Source organism: Pagrus pagrus, assembly GCF_965226575.1.
Source record: "Pagrus pagrus genome assembly, chromosome: 8".
Taxonomy (NCBI): Eukaryota; Metazoa; Chordata; class Actinopteri; order Spariformes; family Sparidae; genus Pagrus; species Pagrus pagrus.
Window position 1 is genome coordinate 19,381,984 of NC_140192.1, and position 24,073 is coordinate 19,406,056.

Sequence of the window (24,073 nt, forward strand, 5' to 3'; positions counted from 1 at the left end):
AAACAGTACCGTCAAATCAGAAACAGAGAAGCAAAACTGAAAATGAAACCAAAAAACTGCACATGTAAGTGTAAGATGTGCTCCTCTCAAACAGTAGTGAAGCTGAATCAGAATCAGTAGCAAGATAACATCACCACACCAATTGTGTTTAGTGTAGTTTAGGTTTACGGAAAGACCAACCAAAACTTAAGTTCTGACTCTTTTGAGTTTATTTTACATTTGAGATTCAGGTTTAGTTCTGAATGAGTCCTCAAACCAGGTTTTGCTTTTAAATAATAGCTTAGTTGTTAAATGCTGTATTTCATAAGCTTGTGTACTGATATTTAATATGCACACTTTTTTTATTATTATTTGCATGGTGAATTTATTCTGCTACCTCCTTCCTCTTGTGTTTGGCAGCTCCAATGGTAGTAGCAAAGCTAGAGGATCAGGACCTTTTGTCATAACCTTAACCCTTAAGAAGTGCTGGTCATGCTGGTTGTTTGGGTTGCGGTAGTATCGTCTAGTGGACAGATCCTCCTCCACCATCCTCCAGGTCTCTCGCCAGCTCCCGGGCCGGGCTGAGACTTTGAAGGCTAGCTGTTGAGATTCAGAAGACAGATGCCTCCTCTGGGGAGCTGACATCATTAGAGTGGAGAGCAGATCCTGGCTCCTCTTCAGCTTCAGCAAGGGAAAGAGAGAGTTAAAGAAAGATAGAGGGATGGAGGGAGGAAGAATGGAGGGCGGGTTTAAGCAATGCAAGGTCAAGATCGTGGCACAATTACCCTGGCAGCGCAGTGCCCTGGGAGGCCAAAGCCCCTGACTTCTCACCCTGCCAAGGTCGCCCGGGCTGCTTCTCCAGACAATTAGCCTCCCAATATCCTCCTGTCATTTCCACATTCACCTCCCTCTCCCTTCCCCTGTTACTCCTCCTCCTGTTCTGCAAGGTACTTTATATGCTGTCTTTTCCATGCTGCAGACATTGTGTTGTCTACAACTGCAACTGCACATGTGCGTGTTTGTGAGTATACTTTACTGCCATCAAGTGGTGTCGTGAAAGTGTCTCAGCAAGAGCACACACACAAGCCCAAACAAAGCCCATGTACATGATGGAGACAGAAGTGACACATTGTGTTTTCTTGGGTGCTGGAACTGGCTGAGCGTCAGTCTGCATGCTGTAATGTATGAGTGTGCACTGCTGCGGGGGGGAGGGACAGAGCGTTGTGAATATGGGTCATGGTTGGTTTTTGTTCATGGCACCATATTATGGTAGCCAATGTGTTAAATGTGCTGTGTTAAATAAAAACTGGTGGAAGTTAACAGAACAGGTTGTCATAGATTTCGGTATCCAAAATGAAAGTGGATATCAAAATATCTTTCCATGTTGCGGTTGTTGTCGAAGAACACACAAATCAGCCGGACAACTGAAAGCTTCAACATAAATTATCCAGGGCCGTACAAATGGATGCTCGACACAAAACAGATGTTATGTATAAAAACAGAGAAAATACCTGAAAGTTTTCCACTCCAGCAGTCGCCAAATATTCTCTTTGGAGTGATTTTCTCTTTCCAGTGAAAATAACAAAGGCCAAACAAACGTTTGGCAAATCCTTCTTTTCATCTAATTTTGGAGAGCCTATGCAATTACTTGATTAGAAATGTTTATTTACAGTCCATTTATAGTTACTTAACCCATATTTTAATTATAATAGCACAATATCACTTTGCAGTATGACAGCTATTGGCGTCACTCAATCCCAAAACAAGAATTGTCCAACTCATGTGAGATTAAGCCACCATTTAATTAAGTCATGTTAACTTCCGACACTTTAAAGTGGCACAGGCTTTTTTTTTTTATCCCCCGGACTGTTCCATGTGTTCCCAGTCATGAGGGGATACAGAAGGCAGCTTCATGTGAGGAGCCTTGCCAATTAGAATGCACAGTGAATCCGCCTGTAAGCTTATTAAATCACTATTATCCCTATTAACACAATGGACATGATCCTCTTCTACCAACCGCATCCTCATTTTATGTAGTTTACATCGCGACAAGCAGCGCCTGTCAGATCATCTAATGTTGTGAATATACTCGCAGACTCGCACACATACACGCACACACTTGCAGATAGCGAGGCTCAAACCCTGGCACATGACAGCGTTTTGAGGGATCATATAGATGCAAATGCAGCCATGTAATTGCACAAGCAGTAGATCTGCGCTCTCTAGGCTGGGTGCTGTCATGTCAACGGCTGATTCCATCTGCTTTTCATCGTTTCTCCGCCCCCCAAAGACCTGATTTCCATACCAACCCAAAGCTTAAAATCCTCTCATCCTTTCTTCCCAGCCTCCTCCTCCTCGTACTCGATCTCCTCCACCAACCTATCTGTTCTGGTCCACACAGGAGTGACAGAAATGACAGCAAAAAGACATGTCTGAAACCAAACACACAAATGACAAGGAGGAGACCTCCTGCGTAGTTTCTCCAACTATCCTAGCCTGGCTTCTTCTACACTGACATCTACCTTTACTTTCAGTCTCTTCTGCTGGTCTATCTTTCTTTCCCTGTCCTCCATTTTCCCCTCACCGAGTTCTTACCGCCTTTCCTGACCTCCCATTATTCTCAGCAGCCTTCATATTTTTGCCTGTCAGGTGCGCGAGCTGCATGCTTTCTGCATCTGGGCTTATGGGGATTTAAAACATTCCTTATGCAGGCCTGCATCTGGAGATAGATAAAAGCCAGTGTGACGGCAGTGTGATGCGCTACCAATCTACCAATTTGCTGCAAGTCAAAAGAGCAATGATCCTTTGCTTGGAAAAAAGGACTCGGCTAGCGGGGATTGTGAGGAGGAGGAGGAGGAGGAGGGGGAGGACTGTGCCAAGACCTTTTTTTCTGTGCTCATTACTATGATTAGGGTGATTGTTACATTCCACAACTGAGGACTTTAAGGGAATGCTACTTAATTTGCAATTTCAGTTTATGATATGACACTTTGATGCACACAGCATCTAGATCATGAAATTGGACACTATTAAAGGTTATGTTTTGGAGGGGTTGAATCTATTCTTGTAGATGTTCAGATAAAAAAAATATTGTCAGCAGCATGGTGGGAAAAGCAAAGTTACGGATTTAGATTGAAAGAAATCTTCAGAATGATGACGGTTGTTGAAAAAATATTCATCATTACATGAGTTTATTTTCTCTCTTGTGTTTATATAACTTCATTTTGTAAATACAAGTAAATGCTAAAAACATAGTCTGAACATACTCATCAAAATGTAAATTCTTCCAGGTTTTCCTGTAGCCAGCAAGGATGTGTGTTTATAACTGGTTTGTTGTAGTGAGTATTAACTGGTTTGCAGTGAGTATACAAAATGCTGTTTAGTATATTTTGGTTTTTATTCCAGACCGGATCATTTTGCCAGCAAATCCATGCTGCAAAATTATGATGTGTACAAGTTTAACGCTAGACCCCAACACCCATTTCATCAGACGTTTCTTTCCACAACCGAAATTTTGACTTTTTCTAGCAGGTGGAAATAATAACATTAATTATAGCTCTGCTCCATGAAGGGTCCCAGTGAGCCATTCTTGTAAGCCAGTATGCTCAGTACCAGAGCCCAGGAACTGAAAGACATAAACAGAATCCAGTCATTATTATTAATATCAATTGCACCTGTGGTTTTTTTTGCCAAAACATACACAGCCGCGTACAAAGTATTTTGTCTGAGATGGATGAAGCGATTGAACAAACTTTGTAGCTTGTAGAATATGATGTGGGAGTTTGTAGAGGAGAGCAGATATGTCACTTCAACACCTCTACCTTATCAAAGTCAGATTTCCACTATGTAAGCATGAAGCCAAAGACGATAAGAGAACTTGTTAACATCCAATAGTTGTATACATACAGGATTACATGCTAGCATTGTGCTAGTTAATGCTGCTGACAGCAGCGTCTCAACATACGCACAACGGCCAGTCGGTGTTGGAACTATAGCCAGATCTAGCTGTTACCATGTGAGCGTTAGTGTGCATGTTATGGTCTTTTTCATCTATTTGCGGCTGTTGTTTTCTGCTCTGTTTGAAGCATTATAACCTTACACTGTGCCACTAGAAATAGCTTTGTTGGCATGTATAAAAGGGAAAAGGTGATTTTCAGTTGTGAAGTACATGCTTGCATGTTTACATCCATAAGGGTACCGTGGAAACACTTTGCAGGAGTCAGATTGAGTGTGTGTTAAAAATGTGGCGATGTACAGTGTTAATGAGTAAAACTTATGTATACATACATAGATACGCATATTATAGTACATGCATAGGTATATGTAAGCATTTAGCATATACTGACATGTTCAAGTATTTTAGCACATACAGCATCCACATACATTGTTATATTCTGCACAGAGATAAATGCATATGCTACTGCACACACACTTCAACTCTTACCTCTGCCTCCCCTCCTTCATCCAACACATAACACTTCCTCCGAAAATTCACTGGCAGTGTGTGCTGTGCAGGCATGAGATAACGTCCCAGAAGTTTTTCAAGGGCAGGACGGGTGCTCAGACATCAGAGGGAAGCCGCGTCGAGCCGAAGCTGATTCATTACATGTGTTGCATCTGCCTCCCATTAAAAAGCCCAGAGCACTCTGGCTGTCTCTCCCGGTCTCTTTTTCTCACTCTCTGACTGCAAACTACCTCCCGACTCCTTGCCTAGACCTCATCTCTTTAAAAAACTCCCTCTTTCTGTCTCTTTCTTACAAACTCTCCCTCTCCTCTCATGACACGCCTCAGCTCCTAACTAAGTCTCACAGATTAGCTCCAGCATACAGTGCAAAGTTTAATCAATACGAGTGTATGTGAATATTTTGGGATCAAAGCTCTCCATGCATGAAAGACTCTTCCCATATGGAATATTTTTTAATTTGACCATTCTCTGCCGGAAAAGTCTAAATTTTAACACAGATTATGAGCGAGAATTATTTTCTCGCAAGCATGGACAACAACATGGCATCAATAGACTGTAGTCTGCTTTGGTTGGTAATTTTCGTATGGGCTGTCTTGGCTATTGTTGCTCATGCTAACTAGCGCCCGATGGACATGTTGGCCTGGCCAATATTATGAGACAGTTTTCTCTCATCACAGATATATTGGTGTTGGCATATAGTTTGTCAGCTGCAAAGTGAAAAGAATTTTACTGAAGACATGACAAAGATCGTTTTTTGGAAATGTAAAATGTACTGTGCAGTACATATCTGAGTCACAGTTTGTTGACGACCAAATAAAAAAAAATGTGTTTAAACAAACACGTCGTCCATAATTTGTTTAATTGGTTGTCAGACATTTATATCACTTGTATTTCAGTCTAGCTCTATCAAAACATCCATGGCATTTCATCTAAATAGGCGCTGCTTCTCTTGGTAGAGTTGTAAAATGCAACATTTCCTGTTTGCCATTGATTGTTTCTGACAATAGGAGGTTTAAAATGCCTCATTAGTCGTTAGCTGGCACAGTTCCGTCATTTATTGGCCATATGGATCCCAGGAGTACAAGTAATGATAAGAGATAACAAGATAACAATTAATGGGGATGAAGAATGGTCATTCAAAAAAACAGATGTTTTAGAAAATATGTGAAATTGAACAAATAAAAGTCACAGAAATTTGAAAGGCTTCTTTTCCATTTTGTCCTCAGTGTGAAAAAAGAGGCATAAATTACTCCATAATGATTTTTTTTATCTATGATTTTGGGAAAAGTTTACATTCCTCATAATCTTGTGTTTCAGTTGCTGTTTCCCGTCAGTCTGTTACACATCAGTCGGTACTAAATCAATAGCTTGTTGATTAGGAAGCACAGCACGATTTGACTCAAACATTCCATTAAAGAGCCATTTTCTTGCTTGATTAAAGAACACAGTCTAAAGTTAGACCGATTGGAACTTTCAGACTGTTCTTCACCTACCTTTTTTTTTTTTTAATCACTTGCTCATTTCCTTTACCCCACAATCTCATCTTCAGTGTTTTAATTATGTCGTGGTGAATGATAGCTAGTTGTAAGGTGTGTGAGCGTGTGTGTGTTTGGCGGACTTGTTAAAAGGGGCCTTTTTGCAGCGCATACGTCAGCCACAGCTGATAATTATTTCAGATTACATTAGAGGAAATTAAACATTTCTTAAAGTACGTGTGAGGGTGACAAAGTTATCAAGTGCAGTCGCAGGAGAGAGTGTGAATGTTGCACCTCCAAAAATGTAATTTTTTCGACTGCTAATAAGATCATTTTCAAGTGTTAAAAAATAATTAATAGTGTTACAGCAGTTGAGCTTAGATGGAGTCTTAATACATGGATCAGTGTTACACAGTGGTCAATGATGAAAGTAAGTGAGGGTGAATGTGTGAAATATTAAAGCCAATGTGATATGGAAGAAAGACTTTCCTTATCATTTATACAAATATGATGTTTTCCAAATTGGGATTGGGCAGACAGTAGTGTTAAAAAAACTGACTCCATCTTACAGAACAATTATTCCGTATTGACTCTAAAACTTGTAATGGCAGTATTTTTGTGGTAAATGACCTACATCTGGATTTGCTTATTGTGTACAGGGAGCATTTTCTCTGATATTCAGCCAGCTCGCGAGTTCAAGTTGTGAAAATCTGTGTGTAGTCAGACATTCTGTCATTTCGAAATCTGTCTGGACCGCTGATCTGTCTCACCAACAGACTCTTATCAGCTGATAAGAGTGTTTACCCGCTGTTATCTCTGTCCATTTAAGGGTTATGGAGTTGAGAGTCATAACTGATAAATCCTTTCCACGTGAAACTGTTGCAGAATCTGTGATTGATGCAGGATGCCTGCAGTTATTATGGTCGCAGTGTTGAGCAGTGCATAACACTGCGTGTAAGAGGCAAATTTTATCTCACACTTTCAGATATCTAAAAGATAAAATCAATAATTTGTTTAAAATGTTGCTACTGTCATGGAAAAAAGTATAGTTGACTGTTAATGCTTTAGTCAGCTTGTGCTTTGTTTGTTGTTGAAAGACTCCAAGTCATTTATTTGGTAGAAGTATTTTTACAGTGACCCATCCTTGTAACTACTTCCAAACTTATTAAATATGAGCTACAGTACATTACCACTGTTAAAATTGGCAGGGATCACCACATATCAGCCAGTCATTTGGCCCTTCACTTACAGTGTTAAATTATTTTTATTCTGCAGCAGCATTTATCATCAGTGTTCATCAGTGGCACTTATGATATGGAATGGCAATGAGGTCATGAAGTTGTGAGTAAACAATATTAATTATGAAAGAACACGGTTTTTTTTTGCCTATGCAAAAGCTACGGTGCATAATCAAACAAACTGAAATAATATAATAATCACATCATTCTATTTTTAAGGTTACCACTTATTTTCTACAGCAGCTACTCAGGGATTTAGAATATACATGTACATTTTGTCTTTTCTTTCATTGCCTCCCCATTACCTTGAACATACTCTTGGCGATTGAAAGGTCTGCCGAGATGATTACGGCATTGAGAGATACAGCAGCGCACACTTGAAATTGAATGAATATATATCATTCTCTCTCTTACTCTCCAAAAGGTTTTGTTGACCACTAAGTGCAAATGTGGCATTTCCAGCGGCCTGCACCATGACCTGAAGTTGTTTTACTGCGACTTTGAATGTGCCCTCTCTTTTGAAAGCCAAAGTGAACTTTGACTTGCAAATAATCCTTTCGAGTCAGAAAAAAATTAAAGTACAACCTCCAAAGTGAACACCATTTGAATTTTCCTTGTTAGCATGCATTAATCTTTTGCAAAATGCACTCGCTGCTTTCAACACTAATAGTGTACACAGAAATCAAAGCTGTGCGTTTTCTCGCAGAGCAACAAGAGAGAAGTGAGATCTGCATAATGTTGGCTCCAAGAATGAAGAGCAAAACGCAGATCCACAGCATCGCTCCCTTGCTTTCCTTCCAATAACATCATTAGCATTTTTACATCAGCGGCCTAATTGTTGTTGGTAGCGCTGAGAAATGCTTGCCTTGGAGTGGGAGTCGGGAGGGAGGGGAGGGGGCTGGGGTGTTTCTGCTGTGAGGCCTTGTGCTTATCAGTGCAGGGCAGATACTATTCCTATGGTCCTGGCTGACAGGTGAGGTGTGTGTGTGTGTGTGTGTCTGTTGGTCGTGGTTGTCAGTGAACCCTCGGGACAGGTGCTGAGGGATGAGTTCGTATTTGGGAGCAGGTGCACCTCCCCTGCCCCCCTTCCTCCTCTTTCGCCTTGTTCCCTCACTCCCCCAGGAGGCATATGGTGAGAGTGATTGGAGAGACCCGGGGCCCCGCAGGGAGTGCTCCTCTCCCCAGTTCATCTGTTCCAGACGGGGCCCTGCGGGACACTGGGGCTCTCCTGAGGTCCCTGTTGGCTGGGAATCAGGCCGAGTAAGCGGCTTCACTTTCAGGTTGACTGCTTTGTTACAGTGTTGGGCGGTCGCGGTGGCCACCCCAGTTAGCTTTACACAGGGCAATTTTGTGCGCAGGACACATGCCGAACGGTTAATAGGTCACGCCCTCTAATTTGTTTGCTCCATACCTCATTTGTACGCAAGTGTTGCTTTTAATCTGCCGACTCGTTCCGTGTCCTGGTGTCATGGCTTGGAATAGAAATGTCGCCTTACTGCGATTTCACAGGCTCGTATTGGTGAACAAGCTTACAAATGTGATGTAGTCCTGAGTGCACTAGGAGGGAGAGTTATGGGGGCATTTTAGGCCTTGTATAATATGTGTACCTCTTTTATGTGGTCATTTATTATAAGGCGAGCTCTATGAATAATGTATGATTAAAAGGCGTAATGGATACACTGGGACTCGTCAAAATAAAAGCAAAAATCCATTTGCTCTCCCTGTAGTAAATCCACTAGCTTGTCCTTGGGCTAATTTCCAACTTGGGACTTGGTGGGGGAGTGAGTGCATGTCTTGATAGCGTTTTCAAGGGAGGGAGGTGTTGGTTATGTGGTAAAGTGAGAGAGAGAGGGAGGAGGGGAAAAGTGAAATGAGACATGGGTGAGGAACAAAGCCAGGAACACCTCTTTCTCCTGATGCCTCCCTCCTTCATCTCACTCTATCCCTGACTCTCTTTCTCTCCTCCTTCCCTCTCTCCCGTATCTGTCTCTCACCATCTTAGAGCTCCTTCCCCCTGCCTCCGAGCAGCTGCCACTTCTGAGCCTGAAGAAAATGAAGGCAGATGAATCAATTTGGCCTGTGGCCCTAAAGTGCACTTGTCTGCACCCCAGCCTGGGCGGGGGGGATAATGAGCCGATAGATTGAGCCGGTGCCGGAGCCCGCCACTGAGCTCCGAGATGCCTTTGCCCGCTGCACCACCGGGCCCCCTCTCACATACACACACACATACATACACACTGCCGATGCCTCCCTGAGCAGCGGTAGCAGCCTGTCGCTGGGTTAATGGGGGTGAGGGTCCTTTGCGCAGGACACTTTTCAGAGCAAATTAGAGGAAGGATCTGTATCCGTCCTCTTCAGCCCTCCCCACTCTGTATTGTCCCTCATCTCTTCCCAGCTCTGTGCATGGGAAGCCCAGAGAGCAGATTGGAGCGTGGTAGTGCGGCGCAGCATCAAGGCAGCTAGAAAGGGGTGGGCAGGGGGGCAAGGTCCAAGATCCTAGGGTAATGAGGATTGACACTGGGACAAGGCTGAGGCACAGCCTCCCTGAGCGCTGTTGACAGGTGACGGCAGGCTAGGGAGAGACGAGGCGGAGTGAAAGGAGCTGGAGCAAGGAGAGGAAAAGCGAGGTCAGGACTAACAGCTTCTCTTATTCAAGGAGGGAAAAGGTGGGAGACCGCGCAGCCATCCGATGCCCCCTTAAAACCCCCTGCAAGGTGAGGGAGGTAGGATCAAAGGAGCAGGATAACAAAGCATCGCCCGCCAGCCTCCAGCCAGCTCCCTGCTGACTGAATACAGATTGATTGACACTGCAAGGAGAGTGAAGAAGAGTGAAAGGAAAGGAAAGTTAGCCAAGCCGAGCGTGAACTGATGTGAACCACTACTGTCTCCATCGATGCCTTCACTAGCCCTCTCTAAGCAGGGGGGGCTTCGTGACTTCACCCAGGGTTAGAGTTGTATAAATGAGCAGACCCAAGTCGGCACTACTCAACTTGGGGGGAAATTAAGATGCTGGAGGGCCCTTTGAAGATAATTAAAGAGCACAGAGCGGCAGCCTCCAGAGAGGAACTGCAGACATGTTCAATACCGAGACTAATGGAGCTAATTTCCAGTACATTATTCATGTAAAACACAGGCCCTTACTTAGCCATGTTTTTTCTACGTCTCTTCTATCTATCGTCTTAAGTCAAACTGTCCCCCCGCACGCAGCAAGATTAAACACATTCACTTGCAACCTGATTAACCTTGTCCCAGTGCTGCATGGGTCAAACCTTCAGTGTAAGCAAACTCAGTCCACACCAAAAAATTACTATAACTCCTTTAACAGCCAGGTGGCCAAGAACTGCTCCCTCAGGGCTGCCCACAATGCATTGCAAAGGCATTACCTCGAGCATAGTGGAAAAGCATTATGACCTTGAACTGTGTCACCATCTCAGCAGAGACCATTAGCCCCACCCTCAAGCTCTCTTACTTGTCCTTTAACATTAATGAGTACACAAAAAAAGAAAAAACAACACATGAAAGCTGTACAGTTGGGAGCTTAGGGCCAATTAAACACCTCCCCAGACAGGAAATTAGTCCCTGCCTTAATCACAGGCAGTCAGGGTTGCCAATCTTTTGTCAGAGTTGGTGAAATCCTGCCTAGATCAATTGCTCTCCTGTCCCGTTGAACAGCAGCTCGGGGAACGGTCCTTCACGCTGCATCATTAACCTAGGCGGCTAATTAGACGCTGTGCTCTGATCAATAGCCAAGTTGATTGCTGACTGGGTAATGTAGCCGCTGGCCCCAGAGGAGACGGAAACACTTTGGGCGCCTTCAGGAATTTGTCAGCATCACTGATGCTGGGTAAACAAAGTAATCAACTGCTGCACTTGACGGCGACGTGACGCGGACTGTACCTTGACGCTCTGTCTCTGCCTCCATGCCTGCCTGCCTGCCAAGGAGGATTGCTCTCTTTGTGCTCTCCTTGAGAGAAGGAAATCAAAAAGGCCACCATCTATTTTGAGATTCAAGGAGTGATTAGGCTGACAGCTAGTCGAGAGAGAGCGAGGGAGGCAGAGGGAGAGGCGGGTGGAGGTGGAAGTCAAACCTGATTAGGCCCACCTGCAGGTTTCTCTTCCTTCCATCTCTACACTCTGATTGCTTTTGCTTGGCGGCAGCTCCCTCCTTTTCTCTGCCACACAGTCACTCCACCCCACCCCCGTCCTGTCACTGTTGACCTCAGCGCACTGCTAATGCCCCTTGGCCAATCAGCATGCTTGCCCTGGCGGCGGCAGGGTAATTAAAAGGGAATTGTGTCTACTTGGCATGTGAGCTGGTGGGCACAAGGGTAGATAAACACTCTCTCTGCCGCCTTGCCTCCCTCCCTCTCTCCTAGCCAGGTGGCACCGTACAGGACCTGTCAGATTAGCTGATGACCCTTTTAATTCTAGCCCAGCCGGGGGCCATAATTGATATTTACCGGGAAAGGTTAATTGTAGCAGTGATCTGCTTAAATTACAGTGGAGATCAGGAGAAGGGGGCCAGCCAGCGCTCGTGCCACCGGGGGAACTGCTACACGCAAACTGCTAGTCAAATGGATTACACCCCGCGGCCATCGCCACTGTAGTCCAATGTGGGGAAGCAGCACGGGACATCGTGATTGGCTCGTGCTCCACCGGCACACAGTCTTTCTTGCTGAGCTCGCCAACCTCCCATCTGGCTGGGAGTTTGAATGCATGCCAACTGCAGGTCTTGATGGCCTGCAATAAAATAAGCCATCCATGTTTGCATTAGGGTTACCATGATGTGTGAGGTGGGTGGCTGAATGCAGATTGGCTGGGATTTCTACCTGTTGTTTTGTGACAGTATTTGATTATTTTGGTAATATGAACATTTCCATGATCAGAAAACAATGGAAATAAAATCAAATAATTTTATTTTCTGAAATGTTGTGATGGTGAAGGTGGACCTGTCAGTTCATTTTACATTTTTGTTCCTTTTTTTACTGACCTCAGGAGCATACCTGCCAACATTAGTTTGTAAAAAAGAGAGAATTTTCACCCTGCCATATTACCCTACACCAGAGATCAGTAGAGTAAATGCAGGGATCTGAGAGTAAAATAACTTAACATTAGTCTTAAATTCATAGCTCACAGTAAAGTTGTACTGAAGACCCTACAAAATAAACGAGAAGGAGGATAAACTGATTCAGATCTACAGATTGCAGGATGGAGGCAAATGAGGAGGGGGAAAAAGTCAAAAAAGTGGAAGTCGCACCAAGTTGAGTGAAATTTGGAAGCATATGTCTCTCATCCATTTTCTGCGCCAAACTGAGCGGAGTAGATGGCTTGAGTAAGCACAGGGACAAGTGACCCACATCAGGCAGCGCCGTTTTGAGCATGCTCACCTCTGCCTCTGGGTTGGGTTTCCATGTACCACAACACATAATCCCACAAGAAACTGAGACTCCCCTATTTGATTTGTATCACTATGAAATCAGGAGATTAATGGGAGAAATTACCAATTGGGAGAACAGCAGGAGAAAGGGTTGAAAATAGCGAGACTCCAGCAAAAATCAGAAGAGTTGGCAGCTGTGCTCATGAGCTGTTTTTGGCCTTGCAAAGTTTGCAAACGAATATACCTGAGCTGTGATGGAGTGGAGCGGATGGCAAAAGACAATATTCACCAGTGAATCCTAACTTCATACTGATTCTACCTGTTCAGCAACATTATTTTTTTTATATTGTATGTAGGCCAAGGCTAAGGTAAGAATATAATACAAATGTGTAGCTATTGTAGCCCACCTGAGGCTTGAGTGTATATGCTGGAACCAGGAAGAGAATTGGACGATGATTGGTGGGCTTATCATATAGTAATACAATTGATCACATTTTGATTGATGTATTCTTGAAATCAGTCACATTCAACTGAATATGCAGCCGAGTCCTGAATCTGAATGACTACGTTGCACACAGACACAGTTGGCTTTACTACATTGTTGCAGCGGCACTCCTGTTGCTGGCTGGTATGGTTGAGGTTTGGGGTTGCAGGTGTTTTTGCTACAGCCAGTTCTGCTTTGCATTTAGCCAAAGCACAAACTGACTCCGAGCTGTGAGTCACCGCACCGACTTTGCCTTTCCCTCAGGTTGAGAATAGAAAGACCAAGGCCCATTGAAAGTCAGTTGAAGCCATTGTAGTTATGCCGTATTGTTATGCATAGCTGCCTAACTGGTGGTGTTGGTATTAGATCCCAGTGAGTGTCAGCAAAGAAGATGCCGTCCGTAAACTTTGTGTCCCCTGGTTCAAACATTGTTGTCCTACTGTTGTTTTACAAGAAAATGTATTGTAGTCTGTGATCTTTTGATGTAAAATGGATAGTACTGGTGCTCAGTGGCTGCATCAGGTCTGATGCCCTTGTATTTAGCCAGTAAACTCAATTTGTTAACGTGCCAGAAGTTTTCAAAGACCAAAGTACGATCCAAAAGGCACCACCTCAACATCTGCTGTTATTCTAACAAGAATCCAAGAGAATTACCTACTTTTAAAAAGCTGTGTTGGTGGATGGAATAAGATTGAATCATTCAATTATTATAATTGTTGTGAACCTGTAGACTTCTGTTCGTTTCAGTCTGGCATGAAATAAACGTAGGTAATGCACCACAACAAACCTGCTGATTGGGGTTACTTGGGTGGCCACAGTTTGACTCCTGAGCAGAGGACTTTAGTTGCATGTTGTGCCTCTCTCTTTCTCCTAGGGGGCATCACAAACTTATCAACTAGTTGACCCTGAAAACAACTAGACAACACTGTGAACTGTTGTAGATGACAACTTACGTAGTTAGTCGATGACTACTAAAAGTTGTGAATTCCCTTCTCTCACCCAACATTTCTCCGTATTGACTGAATGAAGGCAAAATGCCAATAAACTTATGTTAGAAATAATTTCCCTGCTAATTTAGTGCATTGATTTGCTTGGGGTAAACTACAACCCCAACAACATGTCTATAGTAAATAGGAATTTCTTAGTATGTTACATTACATAATGAAGGTGAGATGTGTTACTTCTAACTTCTGAGTAGATTTATGCAGAAGCACCTGAATAGATCTCGTGAGGAGAATTTTTAATCATCCCTTCCTTTCAGTCACATTACCATGCAAGGATAACTTCCCTGAGAAAATGTAGCAGTGACAAAAAGTATTAGTAAATGTTATGTTTGCTGCTATTATGAAACATATTCAGACATAACTGTAAATTTAGTTGATTTACAGTTATGTCTGAGCAGCTTCTAGGATTATACTTTATGCCTCTCAGGGTAAAGGGTTTGGTTGTGAACATAATGGTTTGTTTCATGAGCTAAATACAGTGCATGATTTGACGATGTCCTATTTTCTTCTTCCCCCGCAGATCAAACCTTTGGCGCTGCGTCCGGTCAAAGTCAGCGAGGACGAGACGGTGCAGGAGCTCAGTCGACCACACAGGAGCAACTCCAAGGAGCAGCTCAGCGAGGTGAGTCCTTGGATGAGACCTTTCCCCTTTTCACAGACCTCCTACAGAGAGCCGGGCTATCGACTTTCACAGGCCAAGGCAGGGGACCCCTGAGGTGGGATATAGAGCAGGCAGACGACAGCAGCATTGAGGCTGAGATCAGAGTGCAGCTGATGCAGTAGCTCCTGCTGTTTTCAGCTATCACCTCATAAATCCCCGGTGTGCTGGGTAAAAGACTGGTTGGCTGGCAGCACACACAGGAAATGATTAGGCTGGTAACACTGCATCACCTAGTTGGCCTGGCATTATTTAAAGCATGGCGCGGTTAAATGTGGACATGACCTAACGCAGTTCTGCCAGGTGCGGTCTGACCTCACCGACCCCAGAATGGAACGAGTTAAAGAAAGTGTTCCAATTATCGCTGCGCCGGCCTCCATATGCCAGCCCATTTAGAAGATGAGTAGGTGGCAAAGGAAAATGGAGGCCAGGCATTGGTTCAGCATAAGGGATGAAATAATGCAATTTAGATACAGGGGAAGTAATGAGAATTTATGCAAAATCCCAAGCGGCTCATTTTAAATGAATGTAGAAATATGCTTCCTAACTAATGCCTGTCAAGCAGACCTCCCAAACCTAACTAAATTCAATCAGACTGCTCATTTAGCTGACGAAAGCAGGAGGAGAGAGAGAGAAAGAAGAGGAAGGAAAATGTGCAGCTTCCTTTTTCCAGCAGGGGTAAAATGATGGAGAGAAAAAAGATTTTAATGAACTTATTAAATACATTGTTTTAAGCTATTCAGCATTCCAATTCAAAATCCAGCCTGATGAAGAAAAAAAAAAAAAAAATCACCCAGCCTAATTTTTCCCATCTTCATCCTCTTTTCTCTAAGCCCCGCTGCTCTGTTTCTCTTGTGCACTGCCCCCCCACCCCCTCTTCCCCTCGCACTATTTCTCTTGAATTTGTGTAAAAGGCTGTCTTTTAATGAAAAAGTCAGGAGGAAGAGGCGGGCTTGTCAGATAAAAGACCGAAGCCGCTTGACAGCTCTGACAGGGATATACGACAAGCACCAAGAAGTAGAGGGGGCGCATGGATGAGGTGGGGGGGTGGTAGAGTGAGGGTGGAAGTGGCGGTGGTTGCGGGGATGGCGGTGGTGGAGGTTGGTGTGGGGGGAGGGCGGGTGGGTTGCACTGTTGAAAATTGCACGCTGTAATCGTCGACGGTGTTAGATGTGGCATGTCTCTCTAATCTGCTGCCAAATAAATGGTGCACAGACGCTGATCGTTGTAGCCACGGCATCCATATCTCTCCATCTCTCTCCCTCCGCCTGTCTTTACCTTTCTCTTTCTGTCTCTCCCTCTCTGTGTCTGTCCGTCTCTCTGCTGCCTCTCGCTGTTGTATTCCACTCAGTAAAGGCCTGGACATGATACACACACACAGTGAGATTCCTCACCAACGCCGTGTCACAGCCTCCCCTATAATTCTTTTTTTTTTTTTTTCAGCTCCATGAAATCTCCGCCACCGCACTGAGAGCACTGCTAATTTTCGTAAAACACGCTCCACCACATCAAAGTGGCTCCCCAGCTTTAAGAGCTCTTAACTAATGATGCCGCGTCTGCAACGAGTAAAATGGATTTCTCTTGTCTTACCGCCAAAGGAAATAGAGACAAATGCGACATGTGGACGCGCCCGCCTGTAAAAACAGTCATGCATCAATTTGGAAGCAGGGGGTGAAAAAAAAAAATTGCAGGGAATGCTGTTTGTTCATTGCCATGGTTGGGTCTTTATCTGTTTATTTTGACTAGGTAATTGTGCCTGCAGTGCAGCGGGGCCCCGGCACTAAGCCACACAGGGATTAGGGAGAGATGAGGTGGCGGAGGGGGTGGGTTCCACCGCATCTGTGTCCTGCGGAGGAGAGGGCGGCAGTCGTGGTGCTGTCAGGGTCTCTAACACCCTCCTGTATCCACCCACACCCACCCACATGCACCCAAAACCCACCCAGCCACCTGATCTCCGTGCCACAGAGGGAATACACGTTCGCATCTCTTCTCTTATCATGCTCCAACGGGCTCTGATTGGCCCGCCCCTTGGCCTCCCTGCGACGACAAAAACCAATAGTCTGGGTTGGGAAGAGATGGACAGGACCCTCCCCTCTTGTCGCCATGTTTTTCTTTTTTCTTTCTTTTTTTTTTTTTGTAAGTAGAGTGGAGGAGGGGGCATGGAAATGGGGAGAGGATTAGGGGGCGGATTTAGCAACATTTCTCTTCTCCGGGGCTGTTTAGTTAACCCTTAAATGCCGCCAGCATCCGCCCCATCCCTCTCGCCACCAACCACCATAACCACCACGCACACATACACACACACACACACGCACACAATCACACACACTCATCCTCCTCCCTCCCCCACACTCCCTCTCTGGGGCGGGTTCTTAAATCCTTTTGAAGTCCTAAGCGCTGCAGAAATCCATTGAGAGCCATGTATAATGGCTTTTAAGAGAGAGTGTTTAGCTGGATGCCGACCCTATGGCTTATGAACCGCTGGCGTTTTAATGGATCCCCCCGTTCCCTCCCCTCTTTTCCTCCCTTCACCGGCACTAAATCCAATGGATTGTCCCTCATTATCATTTAAATAAGCCTCTCTTTCTGCTCAGAATGCTCCAAGTTGAATGAACTCTACATAGTAAAGCTAATTCCAAATGGCCTTGGCCTCCCACCACCTATGCACATATGCTCTCACACACACAAACACATGCATACGCACACGTATTTAAGTGCACTCACAACACGCACACACACAGACAACAGGCTGCATTCTCACCGCAACACACTTTTGGCCCTTTTGTATCCACAGCTTTTGCCTTCTTTGCAGCTTTTCCTCCCCTCTCTCCTGGCCTCCTCTCTGGTCGTGGTAATGAAGGGAGCAGAGAGGTTGAGCAGAGCGGGAATAGCCTTTTGATTCCCGCAGTGCCTGCTTTCCGGTTCGCGGCGGGACTCCACCCTAATCGTCACCACAGGAGCCGTCCTGCGAATCAGAGGGGCACGCAGGCGTTGATGAGGGCTGAGGCCTAGAGCAGGTGTGGGAGAATATATGAGGGGTTTTGGGAGGGTGCAAAACAAGGGAGGCAGTGGTGGTGATGGTGTGGGGGGAGGTCGTTTGGATTGAAGGTGGACCTATGGATGAAATTGGTCTAGCAGAAAAGTCCCCTCCAGAGACCAGGGGGGGAGAAATTGCCAATCTAGACAGAGGAATAAAAGAAGTGAAAAGTGGAAGTGGAGGGAGGGATTGGTATTCGTGCTGGGCACTGACAGACAGAGCCAGAGTACCGAACAAAACCAAGCTTTTTCTGTCTCCATCCTGCTCTTGTTCAGCATTTAGAGGAAAAGCATTATAAAACACAGGAGGTGTTTGATGGGCCAAAACATCCCCCTAAATGCATGAAGAGATATTTGTCCCGAGTACAAAGAAAGCTGATATAAGACAAGGTCTGGTTTGGTTTCGAGATGTGACAGACACAGAAAGACAATGACGTTGAATAACAGCACTTGATGAAGGAAAGTTTATAGTGTTGATAACATTTAGGGCTGCGTCATATTTTTAGCTTCGTGACATATGCTATAAATCGCGATAATTTGAGAGCTCCTCAAAAGCAAACCTGTGGTATGATGCCCTTTTTTTCTGTGAAGGATAGCAAGGGTTCTGGAAATGATCTCTTCTTTTTATATGCACCATATTTTCACATGATATATGTTGTAAAAAATGCCTGTTGGTGCTACTCTTATTCAGTACTGCTTGTTTTGAGTGCAAAGCAAATACTTTGAAAATTATGAGAAGAGAAGCTAACACCTTCGGCTAGCAAGGTGCCTGAGCATTACTCAGTCTCAAAACACAATATATCAAGGTTTTGTTCTGTCATTTTGTCTACTGATCCAGGTGATGCGTTCACTCCCGTCTGTCTGTCAGTATCAGATTACCCTCTTGAAGGCACAGAAGCAAGTGAATTCAGAAAACAAATCAATGGTGTCACTCAATCTTGACCTGTACTGTAACACATTACGTGTATTATAAAACCACCAGAAGCATAAATAATTCTGTCAGCAGGGAAAGATGGGAACATCTTTATCATCACCCCATAGAATGGCTATTGTGCACCATTTTAATTATAATTTTTCCAAATAATTAAGGTTTCCCACTGTGTATTTCTATGGCAACTGACAACAAGTCTCTCAGCAGGAGGTGAGTGATTGTTTTAAGAGCAGGTGGCACTCAGCTACCCCCATAATGGAGGCCAGAATGTGCGGGAGTGATGTGTGCGGTCTATGGGTTACATGGCGGGGCGGGTAAAAGGTTAACGTGAATATTGATATTAAAGCGGCGCTGCTTCATCATGTCTGTGTCAGCGAGTGAAACGCTCCTTAAAGGTCATCCCTGTTCTCCTCTCTCTCCCTACAGAGTTCCACTCACTCGCTGTCAGGCCGTGGCTACTCGGTAAGTGGCATTTTCATGCTTCATAGCTTTACGGCAGAATTACAATCTCCAACGACCCGCTTTATGGCCCCGGCGCTCGACATTTTAATTATGTTAAATAGAGTAATGGAGAAATCATGATATTAGGAACATTAATTCTGGCTGACTGACTGATTAAATTGCGGGAAGGTGTGCTGCGCTACCTTGGCGAAAAGAGCCTCGTTTTATTGGCATCGATCAGCGCCGCTCGCCGGTGCTGCAATTTGGCTGTCAGAGTTTTATGTCTTCCTCCAGTGACTGTCAGTGGAGGATCCTTTTGCTCACACATATGACAATATGCCTAAAAGCCTTGTAAAGGCCTCTGTATCTGTGCAATAAATGCAATTTCTCATCACCGCTTGAACACACGTGCATTTACACCTTCATTTAGATCCAGCGCAGTTAAAACAAGATTTGTTGTAAGCGACCGACTATATATTCGTAGGAGTCATCGAGATGTTTTTTGTCAAAGAACATGTAGAGTGTTGTTCAAGGTAAATGTGTCAGAGAGGAATATTTAGTGATGCCTTGGAAAACGCCAACCCAATCCTTTCAAACATACGCAAGCTCTCAAATTGTCAAAGCAGGACTATTTTTATCCCTTGAAAGCATCTGTTGCCTTGCCCCAGTGTGTTTTGGAACCGTAAATTTGTGCTCCTCCCGTCCCATTGTTTCAATGATGTGTCTAGTCTCTGGGTAATAGAGACAGCGGTCGTTCTTTATGTCCTTTGCTTAAAGGGGAACTCATGAGAGGAACATTCTTTAAAGTGTGCTACTTTTAGCTGATGAGTGGCATATGGCAGTTCTTATTGCAGCTTGGAAGCAATCATCCCAACAAACAAAACAACTATAAATGGTTTGTCATCGTTAATCTGCCTCAAAGGACTGCAGTTAAAGCGCTGAACAAAGCTTAACTTCAAAAGACCTTGATCTCTGTGCGATATTTTTTTTTTTTATTTTGTTTTAATAGAACATGTCACATTCCTATTCCCCAGCGGCCGCATACTCACAGATGGATGAAAACAAACAAGACCTTCCAAAAAAGCTTGTGGAGCCCTTTGGCTCGAGCTGTCAGTTTGAGTCGGCAGGGAATGAGGCCTTCTCTTCATCTGAAAGGAGGAAGATTCAGAGAGAGAGGGCAGAGATGGAGGTGGAGGGGGCTCAGTGGTGCTAGTGTGGGGGCGGGGGGCATTGTTCAGGCAAAGAAAAGTCCAGTAACGAGGGCAGGAAGTTTTACGTTGTCTGCCTCCCCTCTCTGGCTATCCGACGGTGCTATCTGCAGTGCTTTTAGCCTCTAGGCACCTCCTGGGTGCTGAGCTCCGACTCTCAATCTGCTCTGCTGCCGGGCCCGCTTGATTTCTGGGGTCTCCTTATCTGTAAGTGCTTCAGGCTTTACAGTATGATGGTTTCAAAGGGGGGGGGGGGGGCATGGGGTGTGGGGTCGGGGGGCTCCAGGGAACTGCTAGGCAGAGGCTGAGTGGGTATGGGAGGAGGAGCAGGACGAGGAGAAGGCCAGGGGCTGGATAATGCGCTATGGCTGGAGGTAGAGAGGCTACTGTATGTATGTGGGTGGAGGGCTTTTTATGAGGTGGGGAGGGGTTGTGGGAGGGTCAGCGAGGCGGGCACAGAGGCGTGGGCAGAGCCACCGGCCACCAATAGCATGGACAGGGCTATCTGCGGGTCGGCCCCTGGCACTGATCGCCATCTACTGCGCTGCCTCTCCACAAACACTCAGATAATCAAGCTGGTGGATGGGGGCTGGTTATCTGTCACAAGGCACTAAGTGGTAAAAAAAAGGCAATCTCTCCTGACAGTTTGTTTTCTTCTCCTATGGGAGATAACGCCTCTTCTTGTTTATGCTTCCATATGCCTCTCGTCTTGTGTTGCCTGCCAGGCTTAAACGGCCTTATTTGAATAGTTTACACGAGAATGTAAAGGAAGTTCAGAGCCAGACTCACTGTGTGTTTTGGATAAAGCCCCACACACTTTAGACTGTGTTATAACAATTAAGCTGTTAAATACTGAATGTATTGTCTGCTGATTTTATTCATCTAAATGTGTTTCTGCACATATCGTACATAATCTGCACACGTTCTGCAGAAACATGACATCCCTCCTCTTTAGTCTGTTGAACCTTCGTTTTCTTTATTTTTCTCTTTGTTCAAAGACAAAGCTCACAGAAAACTGAAACAAGTTAACAAACACAGCTAATATTTAATTCCCGAGTGACAGTTGCAGAGTTGCTAACAGAATGCTAATTCAATTCAAAGTTTCCAGTATTGATAGTGCTTAGTTATATCTAGTGCACTGCAAGAACCAGTTTCTGCAGCCTTGTGCTAATATTTGTTAGAATTTAGCTTCTCATGGCTGATAGTTTCAGTATTAATACCAAATTATTATTAATGATTATTATAAAAAAAAGAGGCATAGAATTAATTCAGGTTGAGGGTTAATCCATTAAACAACTGACATACTGATGATCTATTCCACAATGAATACATAAGGAATACTAGAACCATATAATGGTACAATCATACCAGAAGTGATAAGAAGTGACGTGCTGATCTGAGTGATTTAACTGAAATGCCACTACAAGAAACGCTATTAGGAATTTGATTTGAGCTTATACTGCAGAGCAGGCAGGACAGCAACCAACGTGCAAATAAAGCCATTATATACATAAAACAAGCACACATACAGTTATATACATAAAAATACACATCAAAATGATGAGCTCAAAACAAAAAATACCTTGAAGTGTTATGTTTGTAAACTGAATTTACCTAGCAGGATTAACGACTTATTAACGATTAACAGAAAGCGACTAATACATGTAAATACGGTGTATTTCTCCATGTGTTGACGTCGCTAGATGTGAAATCCCGTCCTCCCACCCACCCTTCCTTCTCCATTCAGGAGTGAGGGCTAATCTCTGGACCGTTGAGTCCAGCAGCGATATGTAGCAGCAGGACTGAGACTCGCTATCTCGCTCTCTGTGGAAGACTGGAAATGGAATTGTTTATCAGGCCGACTCTCTCCTGTCTGCTTTGTGCAGGCTTCATTATAGCCTCTGCTATGTTTGGGAGACAATATCTGTCCCTTGTTTCCTGCGCTGCTACCTGCTTGTTGTTCCACTGGAGATGGGCCTGGGCTCTGGCGATTTATCATCCTCTCTGAGGGGCTCCTTGATAAAGAACCCAACATCCCCCTCTGTGCCTGGGAGATACGGGCTGCAAGAGACTGGGAAAATGTCAAAGAATCTCAGTGCAGCTATCTGCCCATCCTGTCGCTACTCTTGGGCTGGATATACTGTATAGAGGAGGAGACGTTTTAGCAAAGCAAAAAGGACACACCTCTCTTTTTTTTTCAGATGGAGTGATTGAGCTTTGGTCTCCCACCCCCCATCTTTCAAAACCGCCCCAAGGCCAAGCTCCGGCTCATGTTTTCACGCACGATAAAAGCATGGGGCTTTGTCTGTGACAGTATAATCTGACTAGTCTGTTTTTTGAGGGTTTATCTCTGCGATGTCAGGGAGTAAAACCTTAGCCGGAGTGTTTGGGTTGAGCGAGAGTGCTCGGAGCTCTCAGACACACCCATTCTTTATTTCCCTGCTCGGGTTGTCATAATCATATTTAACGCTAAATGAGTCTACACTCTAAACAGAGCAGTCTCAGAGTCATTTGTGCATTCTTAAACAGCCTTGTTTTAATTGATTTGGCATTCACGACCTCCGCATTGTGGCAAATACACTTCCCTGTCTGAGTGACGAGGCTTTTACAAGATCTTTATCGAATACAAGGATTATGTCACTTAATTATAATAGAAGCCATTAAAAGCTTCACGCTTTATTTAACAAAACGACACAGATTCACTGGATTAAATGCTAAACACAGACTGAAAGGAAATTGAGTGTAAATTATATTTTATACATGGAATCATTTTTGCTGAATATTTTTTGGTCACTACACCACTGTGGGCATATAGAGCTTTAACAGGAAGTTTCTTCTCCTACAGTAACAAACCCTGATCTGCCTCTTTGTTAGCATCTCTTTGCCCCTCTCTCTCTCTGTGTTTTCACTCCGTCTGCCTCTCTCTGTCTCTTGTGTTCTGCTTACTTTTCAGTGGGGTGTGCAGGTGCCTTCATACCACCGGCTCTGCACATGGTGAAAATTAGTGAAGGAAACCAAGAGCCCAGCAGGACTGGGCTGGGGCCCTGACATTGTCCTGGCCTTGGGGTGGGGCGCTGCCTGTCAGGGGCCTCTCTATGAGGGCTGTCCGCCTTGAAAAACCTATTTGTTTATCCCCGTGTGCGGTCCGGCCTCAGATCCTGGGCCCTGCTGCTCTCCGCGCTCCAGGGACCTGGGCTGTTGCCGCTGGCAACAGATAAAAATTGCTGTTAACCACAGCAGGGCCCACAACACATCAATCAACGGTTGTGCAGATAAAGGCTGCAGGCTTCTGGGGCCCCGGCTGAATGGCACGGTTGAAAATCCTTTTCCAGTGGCTGAGCACACACAGCTCTGGCGGTAGAGAAATGCTATCATTCAGAGTTTTCGGAGGGAAACTTCATTTTCAGCAACGCAGCTCAGGTTTTGTTCTAATGGAGGTGCATTAGAACGGCACCAACACAAAGGGGACTCTGGGAGAGGTCATTTAAATAAAAAGGCGACACTGTGAATTAGTGTTGACCGGGCCTCAGAAAAACCAGCCCCAGCATAGTTCACTTGTTCTAAATGAACTCTTAATTGCTTTTGCCACTTGGCTTTGCTCTTAAGGCTGCTTAAAAGCTGGGACGTTCAGCTTCACCGCATTCCACATACCCCGTTTGTTAGGACTGAATTGAGCTCAACGATTGGAAACGGCTAGGAGGTATACTCCAAAAGCCCAAATTGGCATTAGCACGAAATATTTTTTCATCAGAGGTTTCTTCTAACCTTTTTCAATCT

At 44.6% G+C, this 24,073-nt stretch overlaps 1 protein-coding gene across 14 annotated transcripts in view; it reads left to right on the forward strand.

Annotated features, from left to right (window-relative positions):
- The window catches only part of fbrsl1 (fibrosin-like 1), a 369,210-nt gene that overhangs the window by 198,221 nt on the left and 146,916 nt on the right, over positions 1-24,073 (forward strand). For 12 of the 14 annotated variants that reach the window (XM_084359201.1, XM_084359200.1, XM_084359206.1 and 9 more), the window contains 2 exons: positions 14,543-14,644; positions 19,074-19,109. In XM_084359201.1, the coding sequence (XP_084215327.1) occupies positions 14,543-14,644; positions 19,074-19,109 (138 nt within the window). The remainder of the gene's footprint in view (positions 1-14,542; positions 14,645-19,073; positions 19,110-24,073) is intronic. The other 2 variants (XM_084359212.1, XM_084359213.1) reach the window with 1 other exon arrangement.